The 27,093-nt window shown below is 36.0% G+C and overlaps 1 protein-coding gene and 2 long non-coding RNA genes across 4 annotated transcripts in view; 1 reads left to right on the forward strand and 2 right to left on the reverse strand.

Annotated features, from left to right (window-relative positions):
* Positions 1-16,929, reverse strand: part of LOC136819910 (amyloid-beta A4 precursor protein-binding family A member 2-like) — a 34,307-nt gene extending 17,378 nt beyond the window's left edge. Inside the window, exons 1-6 of one of the 2 annotated variants that reach the window (XM_067076151.1) lie at positions 16,770-16,929; positions 15,185-16,150; positions 14,490-14,960; positions 12,248-12,441; positions 11,028-11,120; positions 574-610 (exon numbers count right to left, since the gene is read on the reverse strand). In XM_067076151.1, coding sequence (XP_066932252.1) covers positions 574-610; positions 11,028-11,120; positions 12,248-12,441; positions 14,490-14,960; positions 15,185-16,150; positions 16,770-16,890 — 1,882 coding nt within the window. In that variant the 5' untranslated portion in view covers positions 16,891-16,929. The remainder of the gene's footprint in view (positions 1-573; positions 611-11,027; positions 11,121-12,247; positions 12,442-14,489; positions 14,961-15,184; positions 16,151-16,769) is intronic. The other variant, XM_067076152.1, reaches the window with a different exon arrangement.
* Positions 16,930-21,203: 4,274 nt separating this feature from the next.
* Positions 21,204-22,138, forward strand: LOC136819904 (uncharacterized). The gene is made up of 3 exons (XR_010848497.1): positions 21,204-21,330; positions 21,552-21,586; positions 21,976-22,138. It is a non-coding gene; the product is annotated as an uncharacterized lncRNA (long non-coding RNA).
* Positions 22,022-24,544, reverse strand: LOC136819905 (uncharacterized). Its single transcript, XR_010848498.1, has 3 exons — positions 24,412-24,544; positions 22,980-23,129; positions 22,022-22,230 (listed from the first exon to the last, which is right to left on the reverse strand). It is a non-coding gene; the product is annotated as an uncharacterized lncRNA (long non-coding RNA).
* Between the last annotated feature and the right edge of the window lie 2,549 nt (positions 24,545-27,093).

Consider the following 27,093-nt stretch of genomic DNA (forward strand, 5'->3'; position numbering starts at 1 on the left):
AGAATCAAATAGGTAGTCTCACGTTTAGAAGTCACATTCTTTTTTTTAAAGAACCAGTAATGTTTAGTTGAGGATCGAGTGTTCTTATTTTTATCGCCTCAAATTGTTCTTATCCTGTTCTTATAACAATATTTAGGGCAAGTAGTATTTCAAGCATTAAACTAAATTTTTACTACTATTTGACCCCAAGTCAAAATTGTTTGGAATTCATCAATTCAAGGATTCAGAATTGTTCTTAAATTTCGACAGTTTTGAGCCACATTGTTCTTATAAAATTGTTCTTATAAAGGCCAATCACTGTTTACTCTACGAAAGAAGTAGCTGTCAAGTGTTGAAAATACGAGCACGAAATTGTAACATCAACTCCAGAAATAATATAAAATTGTGATTAGAGACCACAATTAAGGGGGGGCACCAAAACAACAAGGACCAAAAATTATTAAAAGATACTTACAAAACGGTGAAAAAAAGAGCTTTTAAGAACACTTTTAGGCTTAAAACTCACAACGTTGTAAACATCAGAGTGCTTCAAATATTTTGAAAGTTCTTATAGAAAACGTATATTAAACTTACTGGGTAGTGCTTCTGGTCTGGCCTCGTCACTCGGGTCCTGAATAATCAAATGATATTTCTGTGTCATTGCAATAGGAAAAGGGGGGGGGTGGGGGTAAAAGTATCAAGGGTGAATGAAGAATATGGTGGATGACAATCCGATTGTTTTGTGTTTAAATCACTTTTCCCAAGTTTGTCAATGTCATGTATTTATGTTTTCATGTAACTTTGCGTACATTTTATTTCGTTTTTATATCTTCTTCATAGAAGCCTAAATACAAAAATGTCATTCAAAACTCGAAAATTCGATGCAAATTTTCAAAACAAAAAACAAACAGTACTCCCTCCACGGGTCTATGTATATGTATTTTAACTAGATCCCACCATTCTCGAAACGTCTCCGGGATGTCCAAAAGTTATGAGGGGAAAGACAGACAGACAGACAGACAGACAGACAGACAGACAGACAGACAGACAGACAGACAGACAGACAGACAGACAGACAGACAGACAGACAGACAGACAGACAGACAGACAGACAGACAGACAGACAGACAGACAGACAGACAGACAGACAGACAGACAGACAGACAGACAGACAGACAGACAGACAGACAGACAGACGGATAGACAGACATTTTCCAGGTCAACTGAACTTGAGAAAAACGTCAGGTCATCCTTCGAGAAAATGAAATAAAAAATACAAGAAAAATGTTTCGGAGTTTTCCGATAACAGTAAGTAAGAAAAAGAAAGAATCGATTTCGCTGGATTAATATTTTTTCTTTTTTTTTAAACGTCAGAATGTCTGATTCCTTTTCATCAAAGTATCTTCATTTTCTAGAACTATAATCCATAACTGCTGTGGTAAGTAGTCTGAAAGAAAAAGCTGAGTTTGCAAAAATTACAAATAGAGCTTTGCGACTGAACACCTATAAGTAGAAAGTCATCTCCAAGCAGATCCTAGACTGGAGTCGTTTATAATGCGTGTAATACTAATAATACCAATACTAACAATAATAATAATAATACGGGATTTAGTTTGTATAAACGACTGGAAGAATCCGGTGTTCCAGCCTTATAGATACAGGGTCTAGCTACGCAGAAACTTGCGTAGCGAGAAAACAATTTATCAAGCAATAACAAACTCTCAAAACAAAATCAACTCAAATGAAAAACTGTCAATACACAAATCCACATACATGTTTTCTCAAGAATTATTTTGAGCGGGAAAAAGATTATAATTGCAAATATTGACACTTTCTTTTGTTTGGAGTTAGTGCACAAAGGTTTCTAGACGACTAAAATTGTTCCCTTTGTTACTTTTTGCTTTATTTCTACTATGTATGAATTAGTCGTCTAGCTTGCTAGACTAAGCAGATCCTGATTTCTCCACACACGACAGATATTCACTTGAAAGATCGTAGCTCTGTGTAAAGGATTGTGTCAATGCATTTTTTTTAGTAAAAAAAAAAACTTAAGATGGCTTCTCTCTGAGAAGTAGTTATCTATTCATTACTTTTTTTCAAGTTTAGCCTAGGCTGATCTGAGAATTTTTAGGCATTATGTCATAACATGTTACTGAATAATGTTCAAGACTAGAGTTCGAATTAGGAATAGTCAAATGGTCAAGCATCTGAAGCCTTCAAACCTAGCACAATAAATGAGGAAAAATAAAAAAGATTTTAGCAACAGAACTGGAATTCTTAACTTCCGAGCAGATTCTGATACTCCGCCTACGACACGTATTAACTCTAAAAACCATGACTCCGTAAGAGAATCACCCCAAGTTGGCGCACCGCTTTAATCTTTTTTATCCAGATTAGGGATGAATATTAAATGAGCTTTTAAGCGCGCTCATTGGCGTAATAAAAATAACTAGCCGGTACCCGGCGTCGCACGCCGGTTAAGCTGTAGCTGAACGCACTAAAAGTCCTTTGGATGTTGAAGCTGGCTTAAAAAAGCGATCAAATAAAAAAAAGAAATCTGTACAACGTTAATTCTAACCTTCCCCGGGTGTCTTATCTTTTAACCATATTTGGATCGTTTACTGCCCCCCCCTCCCGAGACATAATTTTTTGTTTAAAGGGCTCTGACCATAGTCAGAAAATTGATTTTAGTATCTGAACATAAAAGTTATGTTTTAGATTCTTTAACACTTTTAAAAAAGAATTGCCTTTATAAATTGCTTTTTAACCTTAAGAGTAATTAAGAACTTAATTGCAAAAATGACGTTATGAACTTTAAAAAGATGTTAATAATATGTTGCATCACCTTCTTTTATAAAAAGTGCTAAGTTTTAATGGGTAATTAACCTTTTTGTTTCGAACTTTTTTCAAACTTTCCGCAAAGAATTGAACTATTTTAGATTTTACGGAAAATTTTTCTAAAAAGATGTGTCAAAAGTTATGATTGTTTTTTTAAGCAAAATCCAGATGAAAAATTGATGAAAAACCACTATTTTGAAGATTTCGAGACAAAGAAGCATTTACAAAAATTTTCCGCAAAAATTTTTATTGTTCGGTAAAAGATACACCATCTATTGCGAAAAAATTTTCAAAATGTTTTTCTTCGCCGAAACTAAGCTCTTCAAAGTTGAAATACTCTTCCTCGCAAAAGTCTTCATTTTCTTCTTCATCAAATTTTTTCAATGCAATTTTTGAATTTTCAGATTCAGGAATACTTTGTCTAACAGAAAATGTATAACATGCCATAGTTTTGCTGGTTACATCAGTCAGAAAAAACATTTTAAACACGGCAATTATGAAAAATTCACTATGGTACTATGGTCAGAGCCCTTAAGTCAAAAGTTATCAGAAAGAGCATCGTTTACTGTACCAGTGTCGTTTGAAACGACTCTGCAGGTAGTTATTTTTCTCGCTTCGCTCGCGTTAAATATGCCGTCCAGATTAAATGACAATTTTTCAGGAAAAAGTGGGAAGGTCAAAAAGAATAGTGCAACTTTTTGTTTTTATCAGATCGAAAAGATATAATATAAAATTCTAAGTTGCTTTTTTAAACCCTTGTCATAACTTTTCGAATTCAAACATAAAAAATGACGTACACACTTTTTAGCAGTAACGACCAATGAAGTATAAGCCCGAAGGGCTGGAAGTCAATCTCCTTGGTAGGATTTGAAGCCAACAAATCCTACCAAAGTTGCGCGGCCTTGATCGGCTCGCCTGGTTTTTACACAAATGACAGATTGAAACTAAAATTGACCTCTAAATTTCGAAAAAAATATCAATCGTAAACAAAGGAATTGCTAGATTCAATCTGTCGTCAAAAATGCGGCGCATTTTTTAAGGCTTCACTTTTTCTTGCCTGAGAAAGGTTAGAGATTGAACTTTAGCCCTTCGGGCTTTAAACTCAATGGTAACGACGGCTTGAATATTTTTATAAGAAAAAAGAAGTGAACTAATTTTTTCTTATGCTTTATATCGCCCTTTGAATGCTGTTGTTGTCCACAAACCCTTTTATGTTTTGATTTACTTTTGAAATATTCTTTTCTATGAAATGAAATTGTTTTGCTTTGAAAAGAATTCGAATGTTAATTAATAAATACGATCGTTAAATACATCCGAAAACATTTAAAACAAAAGAAGAGAGAAAAAGGCAAGTCTGGGCAGAAGTTAAATTTACTAAATGTAGATGGGCCTTAAATTTCAAAACAAAGGCTTAATAAAGTCTAAACCAAGCTCTATCCGATCTTTTGCAAATGGCGCGAATCCAATAAAACAAATTTGTGGAGCAAGAGACTAAAAGTCATAATTTTAAAACACAAACAAAGCGAAAACGAAAGTGGTGACACACAGACACACAAAGCACCGCTATTAATATATAGATTGCATCAAAATCAACTGTCAATCATTTACATAAACTATACAAAATCATTAGAATCCAGCTTTCACTTTCGAGCAAAAGACAACGCGGTTTTGAATGGTTTGGCTGAACAACCAGGTCAGGTCGTCACATTCGCCATATCCCTTTGAGCAGAGCGTGGTTGTATGCGCTGAATGGATATTTTGTAATGAGATTAAGGAATTTGTGACTATTTTCTAAAATCTGATACGGCGATAATTCGTGCTTGATTAAATGAGCCTTTTGACAAAAATCTTTAGGGGTCGCTTTATAAAGTAACACTGGAATAAGCTATATCCGCCATCTTTAATCGAAGCTTTTTCAGGTACCCTGCCGGGGCCAGCGTCAAAAACTAAACATCAAACGAAAATCATCGGGGTATCACTTCCAAAAAAACTCCGATCAAAGATTTTGGATGGCCGGTATTGAGAAACTGCCTCCAAGGTCACCATTAAGCTCCAGTGCTTTTTCAAAGAAACAATCTATAAAACAGTTCAGGCGAATCGCAAAAATCAACCCAAAAAAAATCAGTAGCCAATAAAATGAAGAAAAAAAACACAACACAGAAATGAAAAACCCGTTAAAATTAGAAATGAGAATTGCAATGAGAGTTCACCAAGCTTTAAATGAATATGCAAACTTTTTTTATTTATTTTCCCATACATATCAATTTTTTCATTTTCATTTTCACTTCTTCCATTTTTTCATTAAGTTTTTTTTTTGTTAGTTCCTCTTTCCTTTCTTGTCCCATATTTACTTCTGATGAAACAAGACTGGGAATATGGAATCCTGTTCATTCGTTTTCTCCACGAATCCAACCATAAGCTGCTTAAATTCTATAAGATATACGACAAAGTCCCCTTTGAAAACACCTTTCCATAGAACACAAGCTTACGCTTCCCTAAACGTCAGACAGAGAGATTTTTTTTCATCAGAAAAATTTCTTCCGACTGTGGTCACATACGGGGGGATCAATTGTACAATGGTTTTTATTAATCTTTAGCCATAGTCATCATAAAAAAACTCTGGTCTAGCAATGTATTGTTTTAGCTTTTTTGTCAAATTTTCCTTTGTCATAAGTAAAAGTTGCGATTTGCATACTTTTGATTACGTTACCAAATTCTCCCCTTGGGATTGGTCTAATTTCAAATCATGTGATCAAAAAGTATGCAAACAAGTCGATTTAAGAACGCAAGCTCTAACTGTTAACAAAAGAAAGAAACAAAAGCTTCCCAGACTGGGGTTTTTCATATTGTCTATGCTTTAGCAGAAGGGTCTCTTAAAAGCCTGAGGGCACTCAGCTCGTATAAAAAAATCGCATCGGAGGTTGGGGTGTTGGTGCGGTATGTAAATGGGCTTTTAAAACGTGCCCTCGAAGCGCAAAAACATCTTCTGAGTTCCCTGCACAGCCGTCGGTCATCTTGACTGGGTGCTCCTTCCCCCAATTTCAAATTCTAGGTGTTTAGATCGAATCTCTAGAATCCTGTATTCCAGAGAAATAGATAAAGCTGTGTTACTTTAATAATAGGTCAGAGGTTGTTGAAAAAAACTTAACTCTAAATCATAGCAAGGCGAGAGAGAAGAGACGATCACTGGCCAAGCAATGAAACCAAAGTCTAAATTCTGTGACATAGAAAAATTAAATCGAAATTTAAAGTAGTTATAAAGTTTAAAATTCATTGTTAAATCTAAATTCAAATCCCAAAATTATTTTAATCATTAATAAAAGGAACTATAATCCCTCACTGGAACCATTGAGCCCTTTGATCCAAGATCATTTTCTTGCCTTTTGTTCTATCCCTCGAGTTTCGAACACGGCATCCAAAGTCTACAGGCCTGTCAAGTGTGCAGTGACTTCAATAGCACACCTCTATGCAAACGTCATAATTATTACTTTCAGCATTTGACCGAAATTCAATCCTGAAAATATATTCTGAAAATATTTGAAGATGCTGGCATTGCCAGGGCTCTTCATTTAGCTTGAAAACAGTGACAAAAGTTCAAAAGGAGGAAGATTTTGGTGAGAAAAGAAGCACAAAGATAGACGACATTAAAGATTTAGAACGCCAAGGGGGAATTTTCAAACTTCATTCCGTCGAGTTATTCTTAAATGTTCGTTTCTAACAAGATCAATTTTAGAATTCTTCATCAAGTCCAAGCGCTAAAACTTGGAAAAGTCGCAAAAAGTTGCATGATACACACAAGTACCGTCAATTGCAGAAAGTAAACGACTCTAAAACGTTTCTCTAACTTTTTTAATGAGCTTCAAAAATGACTTAACTGTACACTAAGTATCGTACTATATATAAAGTGGCTTTATTATTTTAAAGTGGCGGAACTGAAAAGTTTCCATCAGACGTATTTTTATGGCATATGGCTAGTAGAAAAAGGCCATAACTAAAAAAACAAAAACAAAGATGCAATAACATTTCAGAACGATTATCTTCCGAAATTGACCATATTGGGGAAAAATCAGGACTGAGATGATTGAAGATAATGAACGATTTCAAAGTACAGTCAACTCACTCTCTCTAATTCGAATCTCTATTATTCGAACATAATTGCAATTCGAATATTGGTCCCCTCAGCTGAAAAGTGGTTCAAATTGTTCTCTGTAATTGGAACTACTGCACTGTTCAAAAAAGATAACATAACCCCCGTTTTTATCAAAATATAGAAGATTTGATGCTTTCACAGAAAAGAGCTACCAAGGGGTATTCCGGGTCCAATATCTTCCGAATGACTTTTCTGTTTTCCTTGAACCTTCTTCACCTAAGGCAGACCTACCACTGGTGTAAAAGCTCAATTTTTGCGATCGCAAATTTAATCGTTAAAAATCGCGAATTTTTCAACCAAAAATACATTCAAATAAAGCGCTTTTGATTCTCTAAAACAAGCAAAAAAATGCACAATCATATTTGACTATCAAAAGTTAGACAGGCATTTTTGTTTCCACTGCCAATTATATCTGGATACACTTTAGTTTTTGGTCCTTTAAGATCGAATTAGAGAAAGTGAACTGTAATGCAAATCGCTTTGAAATCATTCGTCTATGAAAATTATCTACCCATTGCATACTTGAAATCGGGTGATATTGCGAAAAGAAAAGATATTCGACTCCAAAGTCTTTATTCTTAGGTGCCAAATAAACGCCCCCCCCCACTTGTTAATTTTTCGAAAATTTTCCAACCCCCCCCCCCGTTTATCAATTTTTAAGAATATTTTCAGTTAGCAAGAAGAAGTCGCCGCTTATTTTGCTTTTATTAAAATTTCGAAAATTTTCTAACCCCCCGTTTATTTGGCACCTAAGAATACTAATTTAACATACTTTGGATAATGTGTTATTTGTCTGAAAGATTCCAGCCTCGGATTAATAAGCAAAACTTAGAGGTTTGAAGGATGCACGATGTCGATAACAAATATTATAAACATGAAAAATAACATCAGACGATATCCCGGCACGACGCACTAGGTACGGCAGGTACCAGATTTTAACAAAAAATACCGAAATTTTCTTCTTCGTCTGTAAAATCCCTTAAATTTCCTCATTCGCCGTACCAAATTTAAAAAGGTTCCGTCGTGATTGATATCGCAAGAAAAAAGGAAATATAGCAAGATTTAACACCAGAGCAAAAAAAAAAGATCTTTCTGACAGAGCTTGGTGTTAATTTGACTAAAAACCAAAATAGGAGGAAAATTTGGTTCCCTTTCAAAAAAAAGAAGAAATGAAAATCGTAAAACAAATTGTGAATCAAAAACAGCATAATCTGAATCAATTATGTAATATTATTGTTATGGATATTCAATTTCGTTAATAGCAAAAACACTTTTCTTCCGATTCTTCAATTTGTTTCATTGCAAAAAAACGAATCTAATAAGAAAAAGGGAGTTGATCATAGAACGCTCAACGATTTTTTCGAAAGTTTTCATCTTCCTCTTAAGCACAGATATCATATTATTTTACACACTAGAAATAGGCTAACTACTCACACATTTCCCGTGGATGTGTGTTCAATTTTGATTTCGACTAGTCCGATATGTTGTTTTCTATTTTACCTCGGATTTTCAAACGTTCGAATCTCAAAACATTCGAATCGCGCTGTTGACGACCAGAATTGAAAACAAAATGGCGGACTAGTCAGCTCTAAAAAACTGGACACGTAAGCCCGATCCAGTCAAGAAGTTAGAGATCAGGCTACCTTACATGTCTGAAATGTATTCCATCATGGAAAAGGGTTTTTGCAACACAATGATAAAATCAATGATCGATTTCTACAGGACTTCTAATTCGTTTTTTGTATAGTTGAAAGAAAAATTATATTTTCTTGTTGTTCTGTTTCAATGAGCCAACCCCCCCCCCCCAAGCGGTTTCCGTGATTACGTAATAGGGCCTTTTTTGTAGCGTGATTACGTGATTTGGAAATTTTTTTTTAGTGATTGCGTGAGGTCAAAACGTGATACGTGATTGGAACTTTTTGCAAAGGCATAAGTGATTATCCAAATTTTTTGCTGATTTTCGTGATTGTGATTGAAGAAAAAGAATTGCGTGATAGCGTCACCAGACTTACCGCTGGGGGGGGGGGGCTCTTCAAGTGTCGGGCTTTTAAAACGGCTCAACCTATTTGCCAGACGCCGACAACAGTTTCGGTTATTTCACGAATAAGATCTGAAGTATAAGCCAAAAACTTTAATTTGGATTCGAAGATTGTATCCCCGTGGGGGTGGGGGGTGGGTACTAGGGTTGCGAGCTGACTGGTATGTGCCGCCCGACTTTCGACCCTCTGACTCCTAAGAAGGAGAAAGAATAAGAAAACTTTGCAATTTCTACGACCTTTATTGGGACTAATTTGACAAAATTTTGATCTTCCAAGGAGCAAAAAGCAGAAATTTTCCTATTTTTCCGACCCTTACAGGGACTTTAAGGTCCCAAAAAAGGCACCCTTTAAGGGCGGCACATACCCGTCCCCTTCACTTGCCAAAGTACCTCCCCCCCTCTCCCGGGATTGTATCATATTCCGACATTGGCACGGAAAACGTCGAGAAGGTTTTAGTAGTCTCATAAAACAGATCATCAATACTGCGGACACGCTGTCTCTGCTTTAAAGGGATATAACGCATGTGACTATCTGCCCTGGTTGTTCAGCAAAAACAATCAAAACACAATTGCGTTTGGGTTCTAATGTTTTCATTCTTAATATTGACGTCGTATTTGGTAATCAATCACCGCTTTCAAAAGTTCATAAAATATTCAACCCAAAGGTTGAGGATGAAAAGATCAAAGCGGTTTTCCAACCTTGCGAGATTCTCTTATGGAGCCATAAATTTTAGAGTGGACACGTGTCAGCGCGAAGTAATAAGAATCTGCTCGGATGTTACGTTTTTACTTTATCATCACAGAACTAAATAATAAAAACATAGCGTCAGCCTGGGTTTAGGTCCCAGGCAAAAATTAGCCCCCCCCCCCTGAGTTTTAAGTCCCCCCAAAGATTTATGATTTTTTGTCAGCCCCCAGGACTTTTGACCCTAGAGACTTTCCAAAAATTGATCCAGTAAAAAAGGGCTTCCCAATGTAATTTGCATTCAGTTCAAAGTTAAAGATAAAATATTTTGCACAGTTTTAATAAAATTATTGCGCTGCAGGCAAAAATTTTTCGGATTCATGAGCTTCAATTTGGGTAATTGAAGCCAACTATTAAGCTGAATTATTTTAGCCCCCACATTAAGTGATGAGATTTTAGCTCCCCCCAATTACATCGGTCCCCCCAAAAAAAGTTGTGTACTTCCAGCCCCCTTCTTTTTTGGGAAAGATTTAGGGTGTAACCCCCTAACTAGCAGGGGGGCTGACGCTATGAAAAACACTGCCAGCGCACGTCATCGTTTCCTGAAATTTCCATTGCGCAAACCGATTCACATCTCTGGTAAAAAATGTCAGTGATGGTGTAAGCCTACTTGACTCTTGAATATATTTAAACATAAATAATATCTCATTCTTCCAAACTTTATAAAATAACTAATGATCTACTTTGTTTAAAAGCGTCAGTAAGGTCAAAAAACTGATCCAAAGTAAGATGCTATGCTAAATCATTAATTTCTATTAGTCACTTCTGGTTAGTCAGTTAACTTTCGGTGAATGGTTGGATGTGTTGTGATATGTGTATGATATGATAAAGAGCTGATATTGCCTAAAAGCCCCCCTTGCGAAGTATTTTGAAATGATTCTACACATGCACAGATGATTTAGAGGCTAAACACGACAAAGGCGTGTATCTAGTTCGAATTTTTCGGCAAATCAGCACCTGATCAGTGTAATGTTACGTCAATGTAGAAAAACATAAAATTTACAATTAATAGACCTTTTCATAAATTGTATAACAACTGTCTCGTTTCGAATCCATTACCAAGGTGATTATATCGCTTGAGAAAGTGTTACTTTTTGAATAGTGTGAACTTCTCTGAGAATAATTTACCATATAGCAATATTTTGAAAACGAGGTCAGCGTTGCTCGTGAAGAGATTTATTAAAAGGTCTATGGATAATCTCCCGGTTTTGGAGTCCAAAGGCGTTCTGACAAAGTAAGCAACAACTTTTCAATAATATTGTGTAATTCTGACAAACCTGTTCAGTAGACAAGGGTTGATATTTTTGATTTGGTTTGACCATATCCCGGCATACATCTGTGTATTTCTGCCAAGGTTTATTATGTTGGTGCTGGTTAGTTGGTTGATGTGTTAAAATGTTGTTGAATTTTGGAGAGTGAGTCGTGGTGGAGTTAGTAGAAAAGAAGAGGAAAAACAAAATGAAGAAATGAAGAAATTTTAGTATGGGTAATTTTCACGCTCTCACTTTTAATATATTGTACGAATTCTAAAAGCCTAAAATTAAAGCAAAATGGTTAACACAGTACTGTTAATTAGTAGAATAAAAAGAATAGCCTTTCTTATAGGATTCAAGGTTGAATAATTATTTTTCTGACTGAACTGAGGGAACTTTGAAAAAAGTTTTTTGGTGTACAGAGTTCTCTTTCATAATAATCTCCAAGTTTTTATTCTAGTAAACATAATGCCAGTCTCAATCTCACCCTTACTCCATGTCGATGATTACATCAAAACGGTAGATTTTTTGAAATTATATAAGAACAATTTTAAAAAGATTGGGACATAAATCTTCAGTTTATTTCAAATCTCTTTTATGAAGATCTGATGCTGGAACTTGTTTCATGTTTCGAATACACCTCTCAACCTTTAGAGCGCAAGGAGGCTGTTCGAGTTTATCAGGAAGAAATGATGCCAAAATATCTGAAGTCGTTGCATTTACACGCATTTACATCACCAAAGACAACGACTATCGGCGTCATTTCTTGTAAATATTCATTACCAGTCTCCTCAAGAGCCGCATGCGTGGCCATGGGTTGATTATTACCGAGTTTATGTATGTGTGTTTTTTTGCGACCGAGACGGTAAGGTTCTAATTTTACTAAATCCTGATTGAATGAGGACGACGGTAAATCAGCGCTTTTACCGTCCTCGATTTTGCGGGTCAGAGCTGCGGGTATCTCCAAATCGCTTTGGTCACTTTACCGTCCGCAAAAGTGCAAATACATAAACTCGCTAATGATACGGAATGATGTACACTTAGTTTTTTCGAACTTAACAAGAAAGAAATTCATGATTATGCACCAATGAAGAGTCTTTCAAGAATGTTCAAAAAATTCCACCCAATACGTCACTTTTTCTATTTTCTAAGTGAAAACCGTATTGGGTGGAAAATTTTAAAAGTTCTCAAAAGACTCTCCAGTTGTGCATATCATGAATAAAAGAGAAAGTCAAAATAAAAACCTGATAAGCATTTGTAGGTCCATGTTCGTAAGGGTTATGTTGGACACCGCAATCCGGACAAATATCATCCATTTCACGTACATTGCTCGTGTCCGGATGATAATCACCACATTCAGGACACATCTCGTGTGGGTGGCCGCCCCCTTCACACCTAGCACCACCTTGATGGTGATATGATGGATGAGATGGTGCACCTAGAAAACAAACGATATAAGATTACAGTAATTTAAATAAAAAGAATGTGGAGAACCTGAACGTTTTTTTATAAAGAACATTCAAAAATTTTTGAAGCATTTTAATGTTCTTGACGGAACCATGTTCTTATTTTCATATTTAGTTTGTTCTTATAAAAAACATGTATCATAATACACGGGTTGCAAAATTATATCGGTGTAGTCAAAACATTACTCGAAAAAGTTTACGTGATTTTATTTCCATGTTACAACTAATTACTTTATATTAGTGTCAATAAATTCGAACCAATCAGAAATTGATTTGTCTTTAGACTTTTTGCAACCTGTGTATTATATTTAATCTTCATGGACCCTTAGAAAATGAAATTTAGTGAAAAACATGGTCCAAAAGAACAATCAAGATAAAAAGCTCAAAAATTTATCCTGTACTTCTTCCAAATAACTTTCATGTCACGAAGCATTTCCTACAATATATTCAGTTTAAACAAATACCAGCCCTTGCGTTAATCGATTCTCAAACAATTCTATGCATTAAAAATATGATCTGAAAGTTTTGAAATTGATCAAAGTTTCTCATACAATAACGAAACGTTTACTGTTTAGTCTTGTTCTTATCGTTTTGAAATACATAGACGCACAAGAAATCCTCGTCATCAAAACAAAAACAAAAAAAACAGAGAAGTGACGAAATTATAAGATTTACAAAGAAATGGGTCAAAAAATGATCTCGAATAACAAAATATAAACAAAGCTCCCCATCATAACTATTTTAAAGAATCATCATATTCATGAAGCTTGCTTGGATGATTTTGTTTAGATTGTAGAATAGTTTTTATTTCATTTTGAAGAAAAAGAAAGTAACTTGAAAAAGAGAATGTTCTTTTTGGAAAAAAAGAAGAACTCGTTTTTAAGAATGAGATGGAATTAAGTAAGGATCTAATATCTATCTTCATTCTATAAGAATTTAATGAAGTATTCAAGAAAGAAAAACAACACCAAGTTTTGAAATAGTTATTTAGAGAAAAATACGTCGAAAACAAGATGTTTCCAACAGCTTTTTAGCAATTTCATTTTATTAGCTAGGAAAGAGATTTTAAGACGTAAATAATACAGTTTAAAAAGTGAATTCTTTCAAGGTACAGAAATTCCATAACATACAGACATTAAAAGTATACTTCAGATCTAAAAAGGACATAACAGATTTTAATAGAGAAATTCTTCAGGAAAAACCAAAAATGAAGAAAGAAAGAAATATTATGAAAATGAATTATCTTAATTTCCTCAAACAAATGAAAAGATACAGAGGGGAAAAGGGGAGGATTTCGAATAACGAGAGATAAGGAAATTTGGATTACAAATAATATTCAGTCCACACTTGTCCTTCTATTCTTACATTCAAACTATCCTTTCATTATTTTCTAAAACACAGTCTTAGCTATTCATCTCATTAGCACGACAAAGATTGACCAAAGATCTCCAAGTAGGGTTTGATAATAACGTACACATATACACCAAAAACGTCCCCATGAAAGAAAAATTCTCGAACTCCAAAATTCAAACTTATCAACTAAAAACTAAGAAATGATCTAACTCTGATCAGATTTGTTAAAAACCCAAAAGAAATTCTTCAGTTCAATGTCAAATAAGAAATCAAGTACTTTAAAGTAAATGCTTATGTTATGCTCAGGAAATCTACAAATCCATAGTTTCTAGAGGGGTCAAGACCCCCCCCTTAGGTAAGAGGACCCCCCTTAAGTGCTAACCCCCCTTAGGAAATTCATTTAAAATTTCACCCCCCCCCCTTAGAAAATCAGTATAAATGAAAAAATTGGAATTTCGCATAATTCAAGGAAGATCCTTATCAAAGAAGACCCCCCTTTAACTGACAACCCCGACTTAGGGAAGTCGTACTTTTAACACCCCCTTGCTTTTGGTTCACAAAACCCAAGACCCCCTCCACTAAATATAGGGGGGTAGAAACTATGAAATCTGACCCTTCATATGCGTTATGCATATAAAAACATGTATAATGTGTCAGAGAACCATACCTGTGTTCACCTTTTGGTATCCTTTACCACCTGCTATCCCTTGTTTCCCATAACTATCGTCATCTTCTGAAGAGGTTGACATGTCAGGGTCATTATGCTGAATACGAGCAATTATATCTTTCCCTCTGCCACCATGGTGTCCCCCATGCTGATGGTGGCTACTGTACGGTGAATTTTGATAAGGGTTCAGGTCACTTCCTGGTGGATACTGGTGCCTGCTACCACCATGATGCACCTGGCTACCACCGTGAGGGATCGGGTTAGCACCATGTGGGAACTGGCTACCACCACCATAAGTCGAGTTCTGGTTTGGATGGTGATTAGTACCGTGGTGATGAGGTAAAGAAGGCTGATGATAGTTTTGATGCTGTGGTGTTGTGTTATTAATGTTGGCTGCACCAGCGATGGGCATTTTGATCTTGGATTGCAGCTGTGGTGATTCTTTTGGCATAACTGGGGGCGGTACCGAAGCTGTAAAACATAAAGAAAGTTTGCGTCTTAAATACATTTACTGCCAAAGGGCCATAACTTTAAGAGGTCAAATTTTCGATTTCTGAAAGGGCTCGGCAGTGAACAGCAGTAACCTTTTTTGGTGAAAAACGGTCGAGATTTTGCCATAAAAATTCGCTTGAGAATATTTTCACATTTTGAAGAATTATTTTAGCATAGTAAATATTTTCTAAAAAAAAACTTACAGACTGGTTTCAAATCTCTTTTCTGTGTCCTTCCAGTTGCCACATCTTCTAAATATTTCTGCAGCAACATCACATGATCGCTGATCAGCTGATGGACGTCCGGGTCATCCAAATAGACCTTATGACGTGTGCGTTTTCTCTTTTTCTGTGACCCTGAGGAGCCAGTCTTTTTTTCAGATGGTTTTGGTTTTTCGGCAAGTGGTTTAAAACCTGGTATAGGTATTGTTCGAGTTGGTAATTTGGATTTTGGTTTTTCAGTTTCAACAGAGAGGTCTTCAGTAGCATTATGGTGTGGAGTGGTGGGAGGTGTTTCAACTTCAATCAGTTTTTCTTCTCTGGGCGGTGGGGCGTCTTGTTTACTGGGAGTTGTTTTCTTTTTATGTCTACGTTTTTGTTCTTCGTGTATTGCTGGCTGTTGGAATTCACCAGAGCTTGTCAAAACCTCTTGATTGTTCTCTGTAGTGAACGATGAGGTGTGTTTACGAAACTTTTTATGGCGGGAATCATTGAGTGCAGTTTGCCGGTCTTTTTGAGAAGTTTCACCAGAGCTGCTATAGCCACCGGTTGAGTCTACAACCACTTTGACTGCGCTCCCAGGAACAAGAACATCTTTAGGTGTTTCTGTCACCAGCTCAGCTTCAGCTAATCTATCAGCAATTTCAGATATAGACTCATTGGTGACTGACTTGGTCATTGAATCTGACTTTTCATGACTGGATGTTGAGCTTTTGCGTATCGTTTCATCATTTACATCACAATCATCACCATCTTGTATGCTGATGAGATTCCCTTCGACAACAGATGGTTGTGGTTTTTGATCGATTTCAGATTCGGTATAGACTTCTACATCTCCAGTGTATCCAGTGACCTCTTCATCACTTGCTGATATAGATTCACCATCTTCAAAATCCACATTGTTGACTATGGACGATCCATAACCATTGGTAACAGGAGCCTCAAAGATGTCTAAAAAAACGTAAAAAAACGTAAAAAAAGATAGACCAAGTTAAATCAGATTGCAGACATTATAAAAAAACAGATGGTCAGAAGACAACATGAGAGCGACTGTATTCACTTCATTGTAATACATAAGGGCAAAAATTCATGATCACTATGGTGTAGGCATTACTCTTATTGGAAGGTACACGTATTAGAGAGCAAATTTTGCTACCCAAATCGAAATCTTTATGATCATGGTATATGATAGTCTTACCATGCACTTCCAGAGGATATTATGGTGAATCAATTTATTGTAATAAACTTAGCAACCTTTCTTCAAACAACTAAATTGATTAACACTCTTTATTTAAGATTGACAGGCCATATTTTAGAAAGGCAGGGCAGCGTCAGTTGGTGGACGAAAAGGGCACTTTTTCTTGTGTTTTTCCGCTAAAAAGGACGTTTTTACCAACATTTTATTGATTTCAGAACTAGGGGCAGCTTCTGGTAATCGGAGGCTATAAGGGCATGAAAAATTGCCTGATTGGAAAAGTTCTTCTTTCCAACTCATTTTTTTGGAAATTTTCACAAAATTTTTAAAGATGTGCGTAGTATAATATCAAGAATTACATAGAAACATGCAAACCTGTATATTCCTCTCTTTCATCCCCAGATGCTAGCAACTTGTCTTTATCATTTTCTGAGATTCTTGCAGCATGTTTTGTTTCCATCGGTGGTGGGCCTTCATCATCACTGAAACTATCCATTATTTGAAATTTTTGGTTTCTTTTACTGTATTTATTCACTAGCAGAAGGTAATAATGAGGAAATCTTTAATTCTGAATTATCAAAGCTGCTTAAAATACTCAAACATGATTGGTTCTTAATAGTTAATCTGTTCACCAATCTAAATAATAAATGACACTGATATCCACTTTGGTTAAAAACTCTCGATTATAAAACAGACAGTGGTGGAAAAAAAGATTGCATTTTCACATAAGTGAGTTGACCAATACAGCTTCACAGCTATTATAACAGATAACCTAAAATTCCTGAAAAGTGTGATCAATCATTTCTTATTACTTAATAACTAAATTAATAATTTATTTGGTTAGTGTAAAACACAGGTCACAGGTCACGGGTCACAGGTCACAGGTCACGGGTCACAGGTCATACAAATTACAGACCAGAAAACTGTAACGCACCCGTAACACACAACTCATAACATATAACTCATAACATAAGTTCCTAAAAATATTATATGTAATGGAAATGTAATATCAAAATATGTTATTTAGAAGACAACAAATGACACTTAAATTATGTAAATAATGATGTTATCTCAAAGTATGAGGTTTTGTACACCAATTAATAATAAAATATTCTTCATGCATAATAGGATGCTGACGCTGCAAGTGGATATAGATTGACAGGTTTTGAAAACAATAAATACTCCAAGAGAGCTGTTTTAGAGAGATTAAAAATAGTGACGTTATTTTATCAAAAATACAAAGCAAGGGATAAAAATATTGAAACATTTATAAAATATAATCCCATAAAAACACGCGTATATGTTGAACCCGACTGTGGACTGACAGAAATACACCGTTTAACAGTCTCGCCATCTCCACCGTAGAGGCAGTAGGTAAAAAAGCTCACTTTAGTACTGTGGCACGCGCGTTTGCGTAGGGTAAAATGGCGAAATGGCGAAATGCAAAAATCTAATTTGGCAAAATTTTTTTGAAAAATGACCCTACAAGATTTGACTATATATCTTTTTATTCCATGAAGAGATTACTTTCAAATAAAAAATATATTGACAATGAATGGGTAAGCTTTCTAGAAATCCAAACATAAATTGCATAGCTTTTACCAAAAAATAGCACTTTAGGATCAGAAATAGTCAAAAACCAGCTTTTTCCAATTTTCTTCGAGTTACAGGAATTAATTCCTTGTTTGTTTTGATCTGAAATTTTCAGTAGGGGTGGCCAACATGGTTTCCTTGCTCATATTAGAGGGGCTCGAGACGGGGGTAAGAGAATTAAAGTTTCTAAGTAAAATCTTAATTATCACCCAAAAAAGTGCCTTTTTTTGTCCATATCTTTTAAATAGATAGTCCCAGCCTTATCCCTCCTTCAGTAAAGCTTCCTATACCTTTTGTCCTTCAGAAAAACCAAAAATATTGGCCTTAGTAATTGCTTGCTTTCAGTTCCTGTAGCCAATAGTGTGACCCCCTGTATTTCTATTTTATTCGGCGCAGGTTTTTCAATAGAGATGTCACATGACTCAAATCCTGCGTCTTATTGGACTAGAGAAAGCGAAAGGTGAAATCGCGATCTGATTGGATGAAAAAAAGACCGGGAAACTGGAACCGAATGGGATTCTCTTGAATTCTCATTCTAAAACAAGATGGCGGCGAGAAAAGCATGTCTTTTGCTTCGGACGAAAAGTTGTAAATTCTGGTTGATTTCAAGGTTTTATCTTATCTTATCTCATTTACTTTATTTAATTAGTAGAGGCTTCTTCAATGTTTGGGGAAGGTAAGTCTATAAAGTTATTTGTTTTTCGGAGGAAAAAAGTGTTTGAAAAAGCATTTTTTGTGCTCAAGGTTTATTTTTCTTCACAAATTTTTGTCTTTTGATGGTTATGATTTTTTCACAGAACATAGTAAAACTATTCAGGAACTTGGACCTTTTTACAGAACTTCAAAAAATCTGTTAGTTCTGGAGATATATTGAAAAGTTTAGACATGGGTAGTTCGCGTTCGTGTTTTGCGTTCCCAAACCAAACGCACGTGGTGGAAGCTTAGAGAAATGTAAACATTGCCATTGTTTTTCTTTTCTTTAAAGAGAATGTTTTAGATGTTTGAACATGATATTAAATGACAATTTAATGTATCTCTCCTGAAAATTTCACAAAAATTCATCTAGAGGAAAAGAAGTTATGATTAAACTGGATTAAAAGGAATTCTTTACCTACCATTTCTCTGCTGGGTTTTCTTATATGAGAACTGGATGTTTATCTACCATTTTTTACAGGGTAGAGTAAAGTTTCCCGTCGTTGCCAAATCAAAACAATGGAAAATTGTTCATACGCGTGCGCAGTCGACACTGTTAAACAGTTAAACGGTGTATTGTAATTACATAAATTATTATCTTGGGAGTGAAAACACTTGAGACAAATCTTTGTGAAATCAAAAAGACAACTTTAGTAAGGATGTTGAGTTTCGTTTATATGGCACTTTGTGATGAACTGCTAACTGACAGAATTCCTATCCAAGTGGAACCACCATATACATGCCTTAACTTTTTGCAGCTGGAAAAAAACTTCTGAATTTACATAGACCTTTTCGCCTTTCCGTCCGCCATCTTGAATTGTATGCAAAAATACAGGAACGAAAATGCCGTGGTTGGATTTAGTTGGAATGTATGCAAAACATATGCAAGTTTACACAAAGATTAAAAAGACAACAAAGCATCTTATAAATAAATATTATAATCATTAGAACAATAAAAGATGGAATTTCTTAATCCAAAAGGAAATATTTACAGAACAACAAAAGCCTTTTAGGAATTTGTTCTTAAAGACATTGCATATTCTGTTTTCATGCCATAAAAAAATTCCACGAAGACGGAGTACACGCATCAAACTTTCAAAACACGCAAACTGAAAGCAGTAATTATGACGTCACACTTTCTCAATGTTTTGATTTGATCATTTGGCGGCTCTATTCCCAGGAGAATAATTTGCCGTCAGCCGAATAAGGATTGTTTTTTACCTTTGCGGGTGATTTTTCAGTTTGAGTTTCTGTCTAATGTTATGGTCTTTTGAAGTGCTTGTTCTAAGAGATGAGTGAATATAATTGTTTTTAGTTTTCAAGAGAAGCAAATTTAATCTTTCTTCTACAAGATTACACTTTATTTAATATAATGCCAATTATGCATGTAAGTTTTTAATTCATACTTTATTTTTGCATATGTTTTGCATACTTTCTAAGGGAATTTCACCACGGCAATTCGGCCAACATAATTTTTGCATACAATTCAATATGGCGGATGGAAAGGCGAAAAGGTCTATTCTCAGTGCGTCTCAAACCGCGATATTTCGAGCACGGAAGCGCGTCAAAACACCAGCTTTTTTAGAGTTTTGTCTCGTTTACCCAAACGCTGCAATCCTGCGTAGGCTTTGGGCTCAAGACTAGAACCCCCAATACGAGACATTGGCCTGACCGAAAAAAAATCATCATCATCAATTTTGTTAATTGTCAGAGTCGTTTACTCACTGGAAATACGCAACTTTCTGAAGTTTCGTTTTTTTTCGGTTGTGCTTCATTTTAAAAATAACGAAGATGAAAAGTTACCATCAATTCCGCGAGTAAAAGAAAGTACTCCGACTAGTCTACGAAAAGTGCGCTCGCGCGGCGAATAGAATATCTCGCAAATTAATATATGCATAAAACTGACGAAATCCTTTCTTTTTTATGCTTAGGTGACGTCACCATCGATCCTGACTCGACAATGGAGAACCAAATTTGGCAATGTATAATTATTACGAGCGGCGGCCGAGAAAGTTTGTGTGACGCAAAAATTGCGCGATAAACGAAGCCCTAGAAGAACGCCCACTGAAAATTGAAACCAGGAATTTATTGAATATTTCACTAATGAAGTATCAAACTTTTTGTTTTTTGTAATTATTATAAATTCATAATTTTTAAATACTATTTTTTGAATGTCAAAGGACAATTAAAGTGAATTTAAGCTGATTGGGTGGATATTGGGCGGACGGGCGTTTTGCACGTGCCGAGATTGGAAATTAAATGAGAGTAAAAGACGGGGGCATCTTAGTATGTAATATTAATTCATTATTCTTTTATTTTTATTTTTCGCGAATGAAAAATGAATTTTTGATTTTTGAATTAAGGAAATATAGTATAATATATTGTATTTGATTGTCAATGCCAAAAGATACTTACGAATAATCTGCTGTGTTGCTTCGCTATTTACCCCCGGATTGTTTTAGTAGGCACTTCGGTCACGTAAATAAAAACACGTGTATATGTTGAAGCCGACTGTGGACTGACAGTTAGTACAAGTACCTCCATTTAAAGCATGTTAAAAGTTCACAATAACGACTTTCTTTTTATTACAGAAACCAAACGAATGAGAGCAAGTCATTAAAACTAAAAGTCAGCGCTCCGTGGTTGTGACGTAAGTTTTGTAATCGATAAACATCTTCCTCGTAAAAAGTGTCATATTGAAATACCTTTGAGAATACTAAATCGACTAAATGCATTTGAGTGCAATCTTAAATGAATAAGTAGCGAAAAGGCGTTTTTTAAGGACAGGCACCATCCAGTTGTTTCACCCCTATTAATTTTGGAAACCTCAATCTTTTTCTAATTTCTTTTCCTTTAATGCGTTCGTTTCAGATTGATTGGACATGAGCACGTCATCTTCACTGGGGGTAAGAGTCATATCTTCTTTCAAATTCAATTAGATTCGTGATACGAGATCCGGACGAAATTCCACTATACTTTGAGACTGTCAAAGTTGCTGCCATCAAAACCAGAAATCGGTTTGATCCACATTCAATTTTATACCTCACCCTGTGGCCTATTTGCTATACGTCATTGTTTTTTTCTACGCTATATGTACTTTTGAGCACCCTGTCTCACAGCCCCCGGTGGAAGTAGGGATTTGGAACAAATTTCTATCGAAATCCCAATGGGGATATAAATATAATTGAATTTCAAATGAAGATTAAATCAAAGTTAATTTTCCAGTGGGGCTGTACTGTGATGAGCACGGGGTGCTTTTAGAGGGACTCTATATATTGTATTTATCTCTATCTAGAAATCTGGTCCGGCGCTAGAAGAAAAACGAAAAGAAGACAAAGATGTTTCTAATTGTAAAATGATCCATGGCTTTTATATTTTTTAGCCAGATAAACTTTTATTCTTTTAGCTTTTAGCTTTTTTACCTTACGTACACTTTCGATAAATTACAATTAGGGTAACACTACCATGACTGTTTACTTCACAGCTTGACGATACTACTGTCTGTCACGGACGTTTCATCGGGCCCTTCGTCTTTAAGTCAAGCGATATTCTGAGAAAAAAAAATGGAAGCGTTGTTATACATGTTTCATTTGTGCGAGGGGAACGTCCCTGTCTCAAAAAGTCCGAGTTGTTTATTAGCCCGTTAGGAAAGGAACATAAAAGAACATTAAAACCAATAGAACAAAGGTTTGTTTTTAGTGGATTTAGATTTTACGATAATAGTACAGAGATCCAGTCTGAATTACTAGATTCATTACTTGTCATATACATACAAGTGAAGTTTCCATATAGGATGACGATTTTTTTCCAATGGATAGGGTTCTCACTGGGCCTGCCTTGTCCGTTAAAAATGAGTGCCCTGGGCCTGGGCAATTAGTCTAAATAGGCTCTATTCTAGATATACCCCTGTCTCAGTAAAATATACCCCTGCCACATAAAAGCTACCAGTCTTGGAGTAAAAGTAATGAAGTTATAGCACAGAGAATGATAGTTACTTTTAGCAGGCTGACAAACGTCAAGTAGAAAAGACACAAATAACCTTGACACATATATTTTGCCATCTCTCAAACCATGGAAGTTTTTCCATCTAATTAAATTCCAAGTCAAATGTTCAAAATTTAACGTGATTTTTGTTCAAACTTATACCCGGAAATTTTTCTTCTGCTTTAAATTCGACAATCAATAAACGGGGAACGGGCACAAACACTCTGAGGTATTGAAGCACGAAAGTTTACCCTTTAATGCATTTGCAAGAATTTGGTTTGTGGGTAGAACAAGTCAAGATGTATAATCACTTACTTTCTCATTTTTAAGCTGCCATCAACATAATATTCCTAGATGGCGCGAGGGTGTTCGTGTTGTTTCATCGCTTTGAATTTGAGTAATCTTTCAATTGTTTACATCGTCTCGTCCCGTGGTCCCGTGTGAGATACTTTAGTATTTTTCTAACTGAAAAAGAAAATATATTGACAATTGCATAATTCTTATACTAGTAGGCTACACGTCCAGCGCTGATTTTTAACAAATTTCCACACAGGTGAAATCTAATTCCTACTAGGTTAGTTTCGGGATTTTTTATCGCATACCAAACATATTACAAGAATCCCCGGCTATTACCTTAAGTGGATTAGTCTTTGGCATGGATTAGAGATAAAATTCGCTAAATTTAATCCCCGCCAAAATTTATCCACTTAAAGTAATTGGGCACACGAGAGTAACCCATGCTATAGTATTAGGGGTATGTTCTTTCTTTTTTTATCTGATTTCTTTGGTCTAGGGGGCCCACCGTATCATTTTTAAACACGAGAAAGAAAGCAGACGCTGACGCTGATGACGCTGAATATCACGAAGTATCATTGAGTTTGCTCAATATTATGCTTAAAAATAGTCTAATCATTATGCATTAAGATAAGTGCGCCTATATTTTTTATTGTTGAGAAAATAGATGTTCTTCTTTGCTTTCCCCGTGTTTTTAATTTTACTTTAATTTTTTCCACCGTATCCCTATTCACTTTTAGCCACACCTTTCAGTTCGTCCCGAATAACTTATCCTTTTGTGAAGTGAAATTCTCAGTCATTCAGAAATAATTTCATTGAAAACTTTCTAAAACCGTCTTATGGGAATTCTTACTGCTGACGCGATTCCTTTAGTTTGGTTTTAACGACCGCTGATTAATTACGGTTATTTTTACAGTTTCTTGAATCTACGTCATTTTTTAAACCTCTTAGTAGGAGAACGTGTCTTTTTATAAGGAATTTTGTAACACTTCGTGGTAGATTAAAAAGACAATTAGAAAACGAAAGCTTCTTCGTTTTTCATTTTCGCATTTATGGGGAAGGATGAAATTTTCAGAAGATGCTTTATTCGATATGAGGATTCCCATTTGCGTAAAATCGCGATTCCCCATGGTTGCGAAATGGTGGCTATGGGTAATTCCTTTGTTCTTTTGCTATTTTCTATTGTTCTATATGACGTAGAGACACTTCACAAATCGATGTACTTGTACTAACTGACTGAGCGCAATTGCAATTACATAAATTATTGTGGAGGGAACGCTTGAGACGAATGTTTGGGAAATCAAAAAGACAACTTTTGTGAGAATGTTGAGTTTTGTTTATATGGCTGTTTGTGACGCACTGATTCTAATCGACACTTCTAGTCAGGGGACTTAAAGAACATAGAAAAACAATCCTAAAAATAGGTGTACAAAAAACATACAACCAAAAATACCTGATATGAAAAGTACTTGTTGTGCACTGTGCCACATCACCGATTGAGATTGTTTTGAAGAAAAAAAAGGAATTAAAAAACTTTTTACAGAATTTTTGCTTCCATCAGTGCCGCCATTTTCATTTGAGGTTCTTACCTGAGACTGAATTCCAAAATAAACTTTCGCGCGCGTTAGCCGCGTTTTTTAACTTCCGCTTATCTGGTACTCGCCTCGATGTAGAAATTTTCTTCCGACACGCTAAAGCTCTGAAGGTCGGGAAAATTTGCATATGCAGTCGTTCCCGAAAATTTTCAATATCTGGAAGGTTTACATTACGGAATTTTGCGAGACTGCGTCAAGAATTTTGTAGCGGGAGGTCTGGTAACCCAGCCCTCGTTTTCGGGGATTGGCGGGTCCAACCGAAATATTTTTAGGTTTACGGGCAAGGGCTGTTGAACCCGAACTGAGGATGCGGGCGGTACATCATAGGCCGACTATCATTCCTCTCCCTCCGATGGGAAATTGGCCCGCTCCCTTTTTAGAGCTTTAGCGTGGGCGGCCGCCAATCTGCCATCGGAATATCAGATAACTTCCGAGCCCCCCAAAAGGTACAAATTGGTGGCCGCCCCAGCAGCCACGTTGGTTGTGGAGTCTTTTTAACTCGAACCTCCTCTATAACTCAAATTTCATCTTTACTCGAACGAGTGGTCCTTTCAGCCAAACTATACCTTATAAACCCCACTCCATAACTTGAAATTTCCTTAACTCGGACAAATTTGTGCTTCAGCGCCAGAGTTCGATCGACTCGACGAGAGTGTTTATGCTATGGTCGGGTATGGAATAAAAGCGGGGTGGGTGGAAAAATTCTCAAAACTTAATGAGCGCCGGGGGGGGGGGGGAGGTTGGAATAAGAATGTTCTGAGTGGAAAATTTTCGAAAATCAATTAGCAGCCCCCCCCCCGCTTATTAGGTATCCGAGAGTACCTACCTGCAAAGACTTAGGTACCTGATAAACAGACTTTGTATCTTCTGGCCATACAGACGTAACCATTTCATGAGTTGTGACGTAACGTAGTCGAAAATCGTAAATATATAATAGTTTTCAGTGATCTTTAGAGGTAGCTTCAGCGTATCGCGTCAAGAAAAGCTCCACGTCTGTTATCAGGTTTAGGTGGGTTTAGTTACGGAATGTAGACTCTACTATATTTATATCGGTATTTATGCGGGATAGGCACCTTTGCAGCACTGTATGTCATGTGTATAAAAAGGAAAAGGGTAAAAGTGTCAGATATATTATGAGTAATTTTTTCTTTCATAGAGAAAAGGTCGAAGTTCGCCTCATCCAGACTAGTATTGTAAGTACTCTTAGGTTCCAAATAAACGGCCCCCCCGCTTGTTAATTTTTCGAAAATTTTCCAACCCCCCGGACCTTATTAGGACCCCCCCGTTTAATAATCTCTAAGAATATTTTCAGCTGTCAAAGAGAAGGCCCCTTATTTTGCTCTAAATAGCCTGATTTTAACCTATTTTTACCTTATTTTTGGGTTTCAGAAGTACAATTTCCAACCCCCCGGCAATTAGGTCCCCCCCCGTTTATTAAAATCTAGAAAATTTTCCAACCCCCCCCCCCCGTTTATTCGAACCCCCCCCCGTTTATTTGGAACCTAAGAGTAAGAAACGGACTCTGGCTCTTATGTATTTATTGAGTAAAACTTTTTACTGCAGTCAGCCCGAATTACGTTAAATAAACGGTTCAGAACATATATCGGCTCTAAAATTTTCTATTAAATGCGCTTCTTTCATATAAGCCCTGGATGACTTTGTAATAACCAAAAGTAATCTTGCAATAAGGGGAGCTCGTATCCGTTAGTGAATGCGCAGACAGCATACAACAACATTTCAATCCCAAATCCCTCCCACTGTGCTTTTATTCATTCCATATGGGAATCTTGAAAGTCTTCAAGAACTATATGCTTGAGTTTGAGAAGAATACTTCGAAAAAATTGACCATAGGGGCCTTCTTGAACCTGATAAGAAGGGAGTGTCAGAAAGTACCTATTAGGGTGAAAAAAAAATTCGCATCCCCACCTCTTGGGGGGGGGGGGTTCAGGGGGTACCCGATTCCGCAATTCCGCCAATTTTTTCTTCAATTTCCGTCAAACCGTCTTAAATTGAACCAAAATTCCGTCACCGAAAATTCCTTTGAAATTCAATATTTTTGTCGAAAATTCCACAAATTTTGAATATCTTTTACCAATTCCGAAATTCCGCAAATTTTTTTGCCAAATTCCGTTTTTCCGCACTAAAATTGTCTAATTTTTCGTCTCCGTCAGAGAACCCAATTTCCGTAATTCCGTCTAAATTTTCGCCAAATTCCGCCACTCCGTCCGAAAAAAGGACCGATTCCGCTCCTCCGCCAACCATGAAACCCCCCTCTTCATATCCTAAAATAAATTTCAAGCCTACCCCTAGCCAGTCAATATATTGTTGGCACCCTCTCCTAACATAGGCCACTTAAAATAACATGAAATTTTTTGAGACCAACCTAAGGGTGGGAAGTAGACACTTTCTGACCACTCCATAAAATCGAGCTTCAAGCAATATGTACAAACATTATGTAAAAAGACCAAGTAAAATTGTGAAACAATGCAAAATGCTCATAATTATATTTAAAACAAAGAAATTCAAAAAAAAATCAACAG

The sequence above is a fragment of the Clytia hemisphaerica genome, unplaced genomic scaffold (genome assembly GCF_902728285.1).
Source record: "Clytia hemisphaerica strain Z4C2 unplaced genomic scaffold, Clytia hemisphaerica genome assembly, whole genome shotgun sequence".
NCBI classification, from domain to species: domain Eukaryota; kingdom Metazoa; phylum Cnidaria; class Hydrozoa; order Leptothecata; family Clytiidae; genus Clytia; species Clytia hemisphaerica.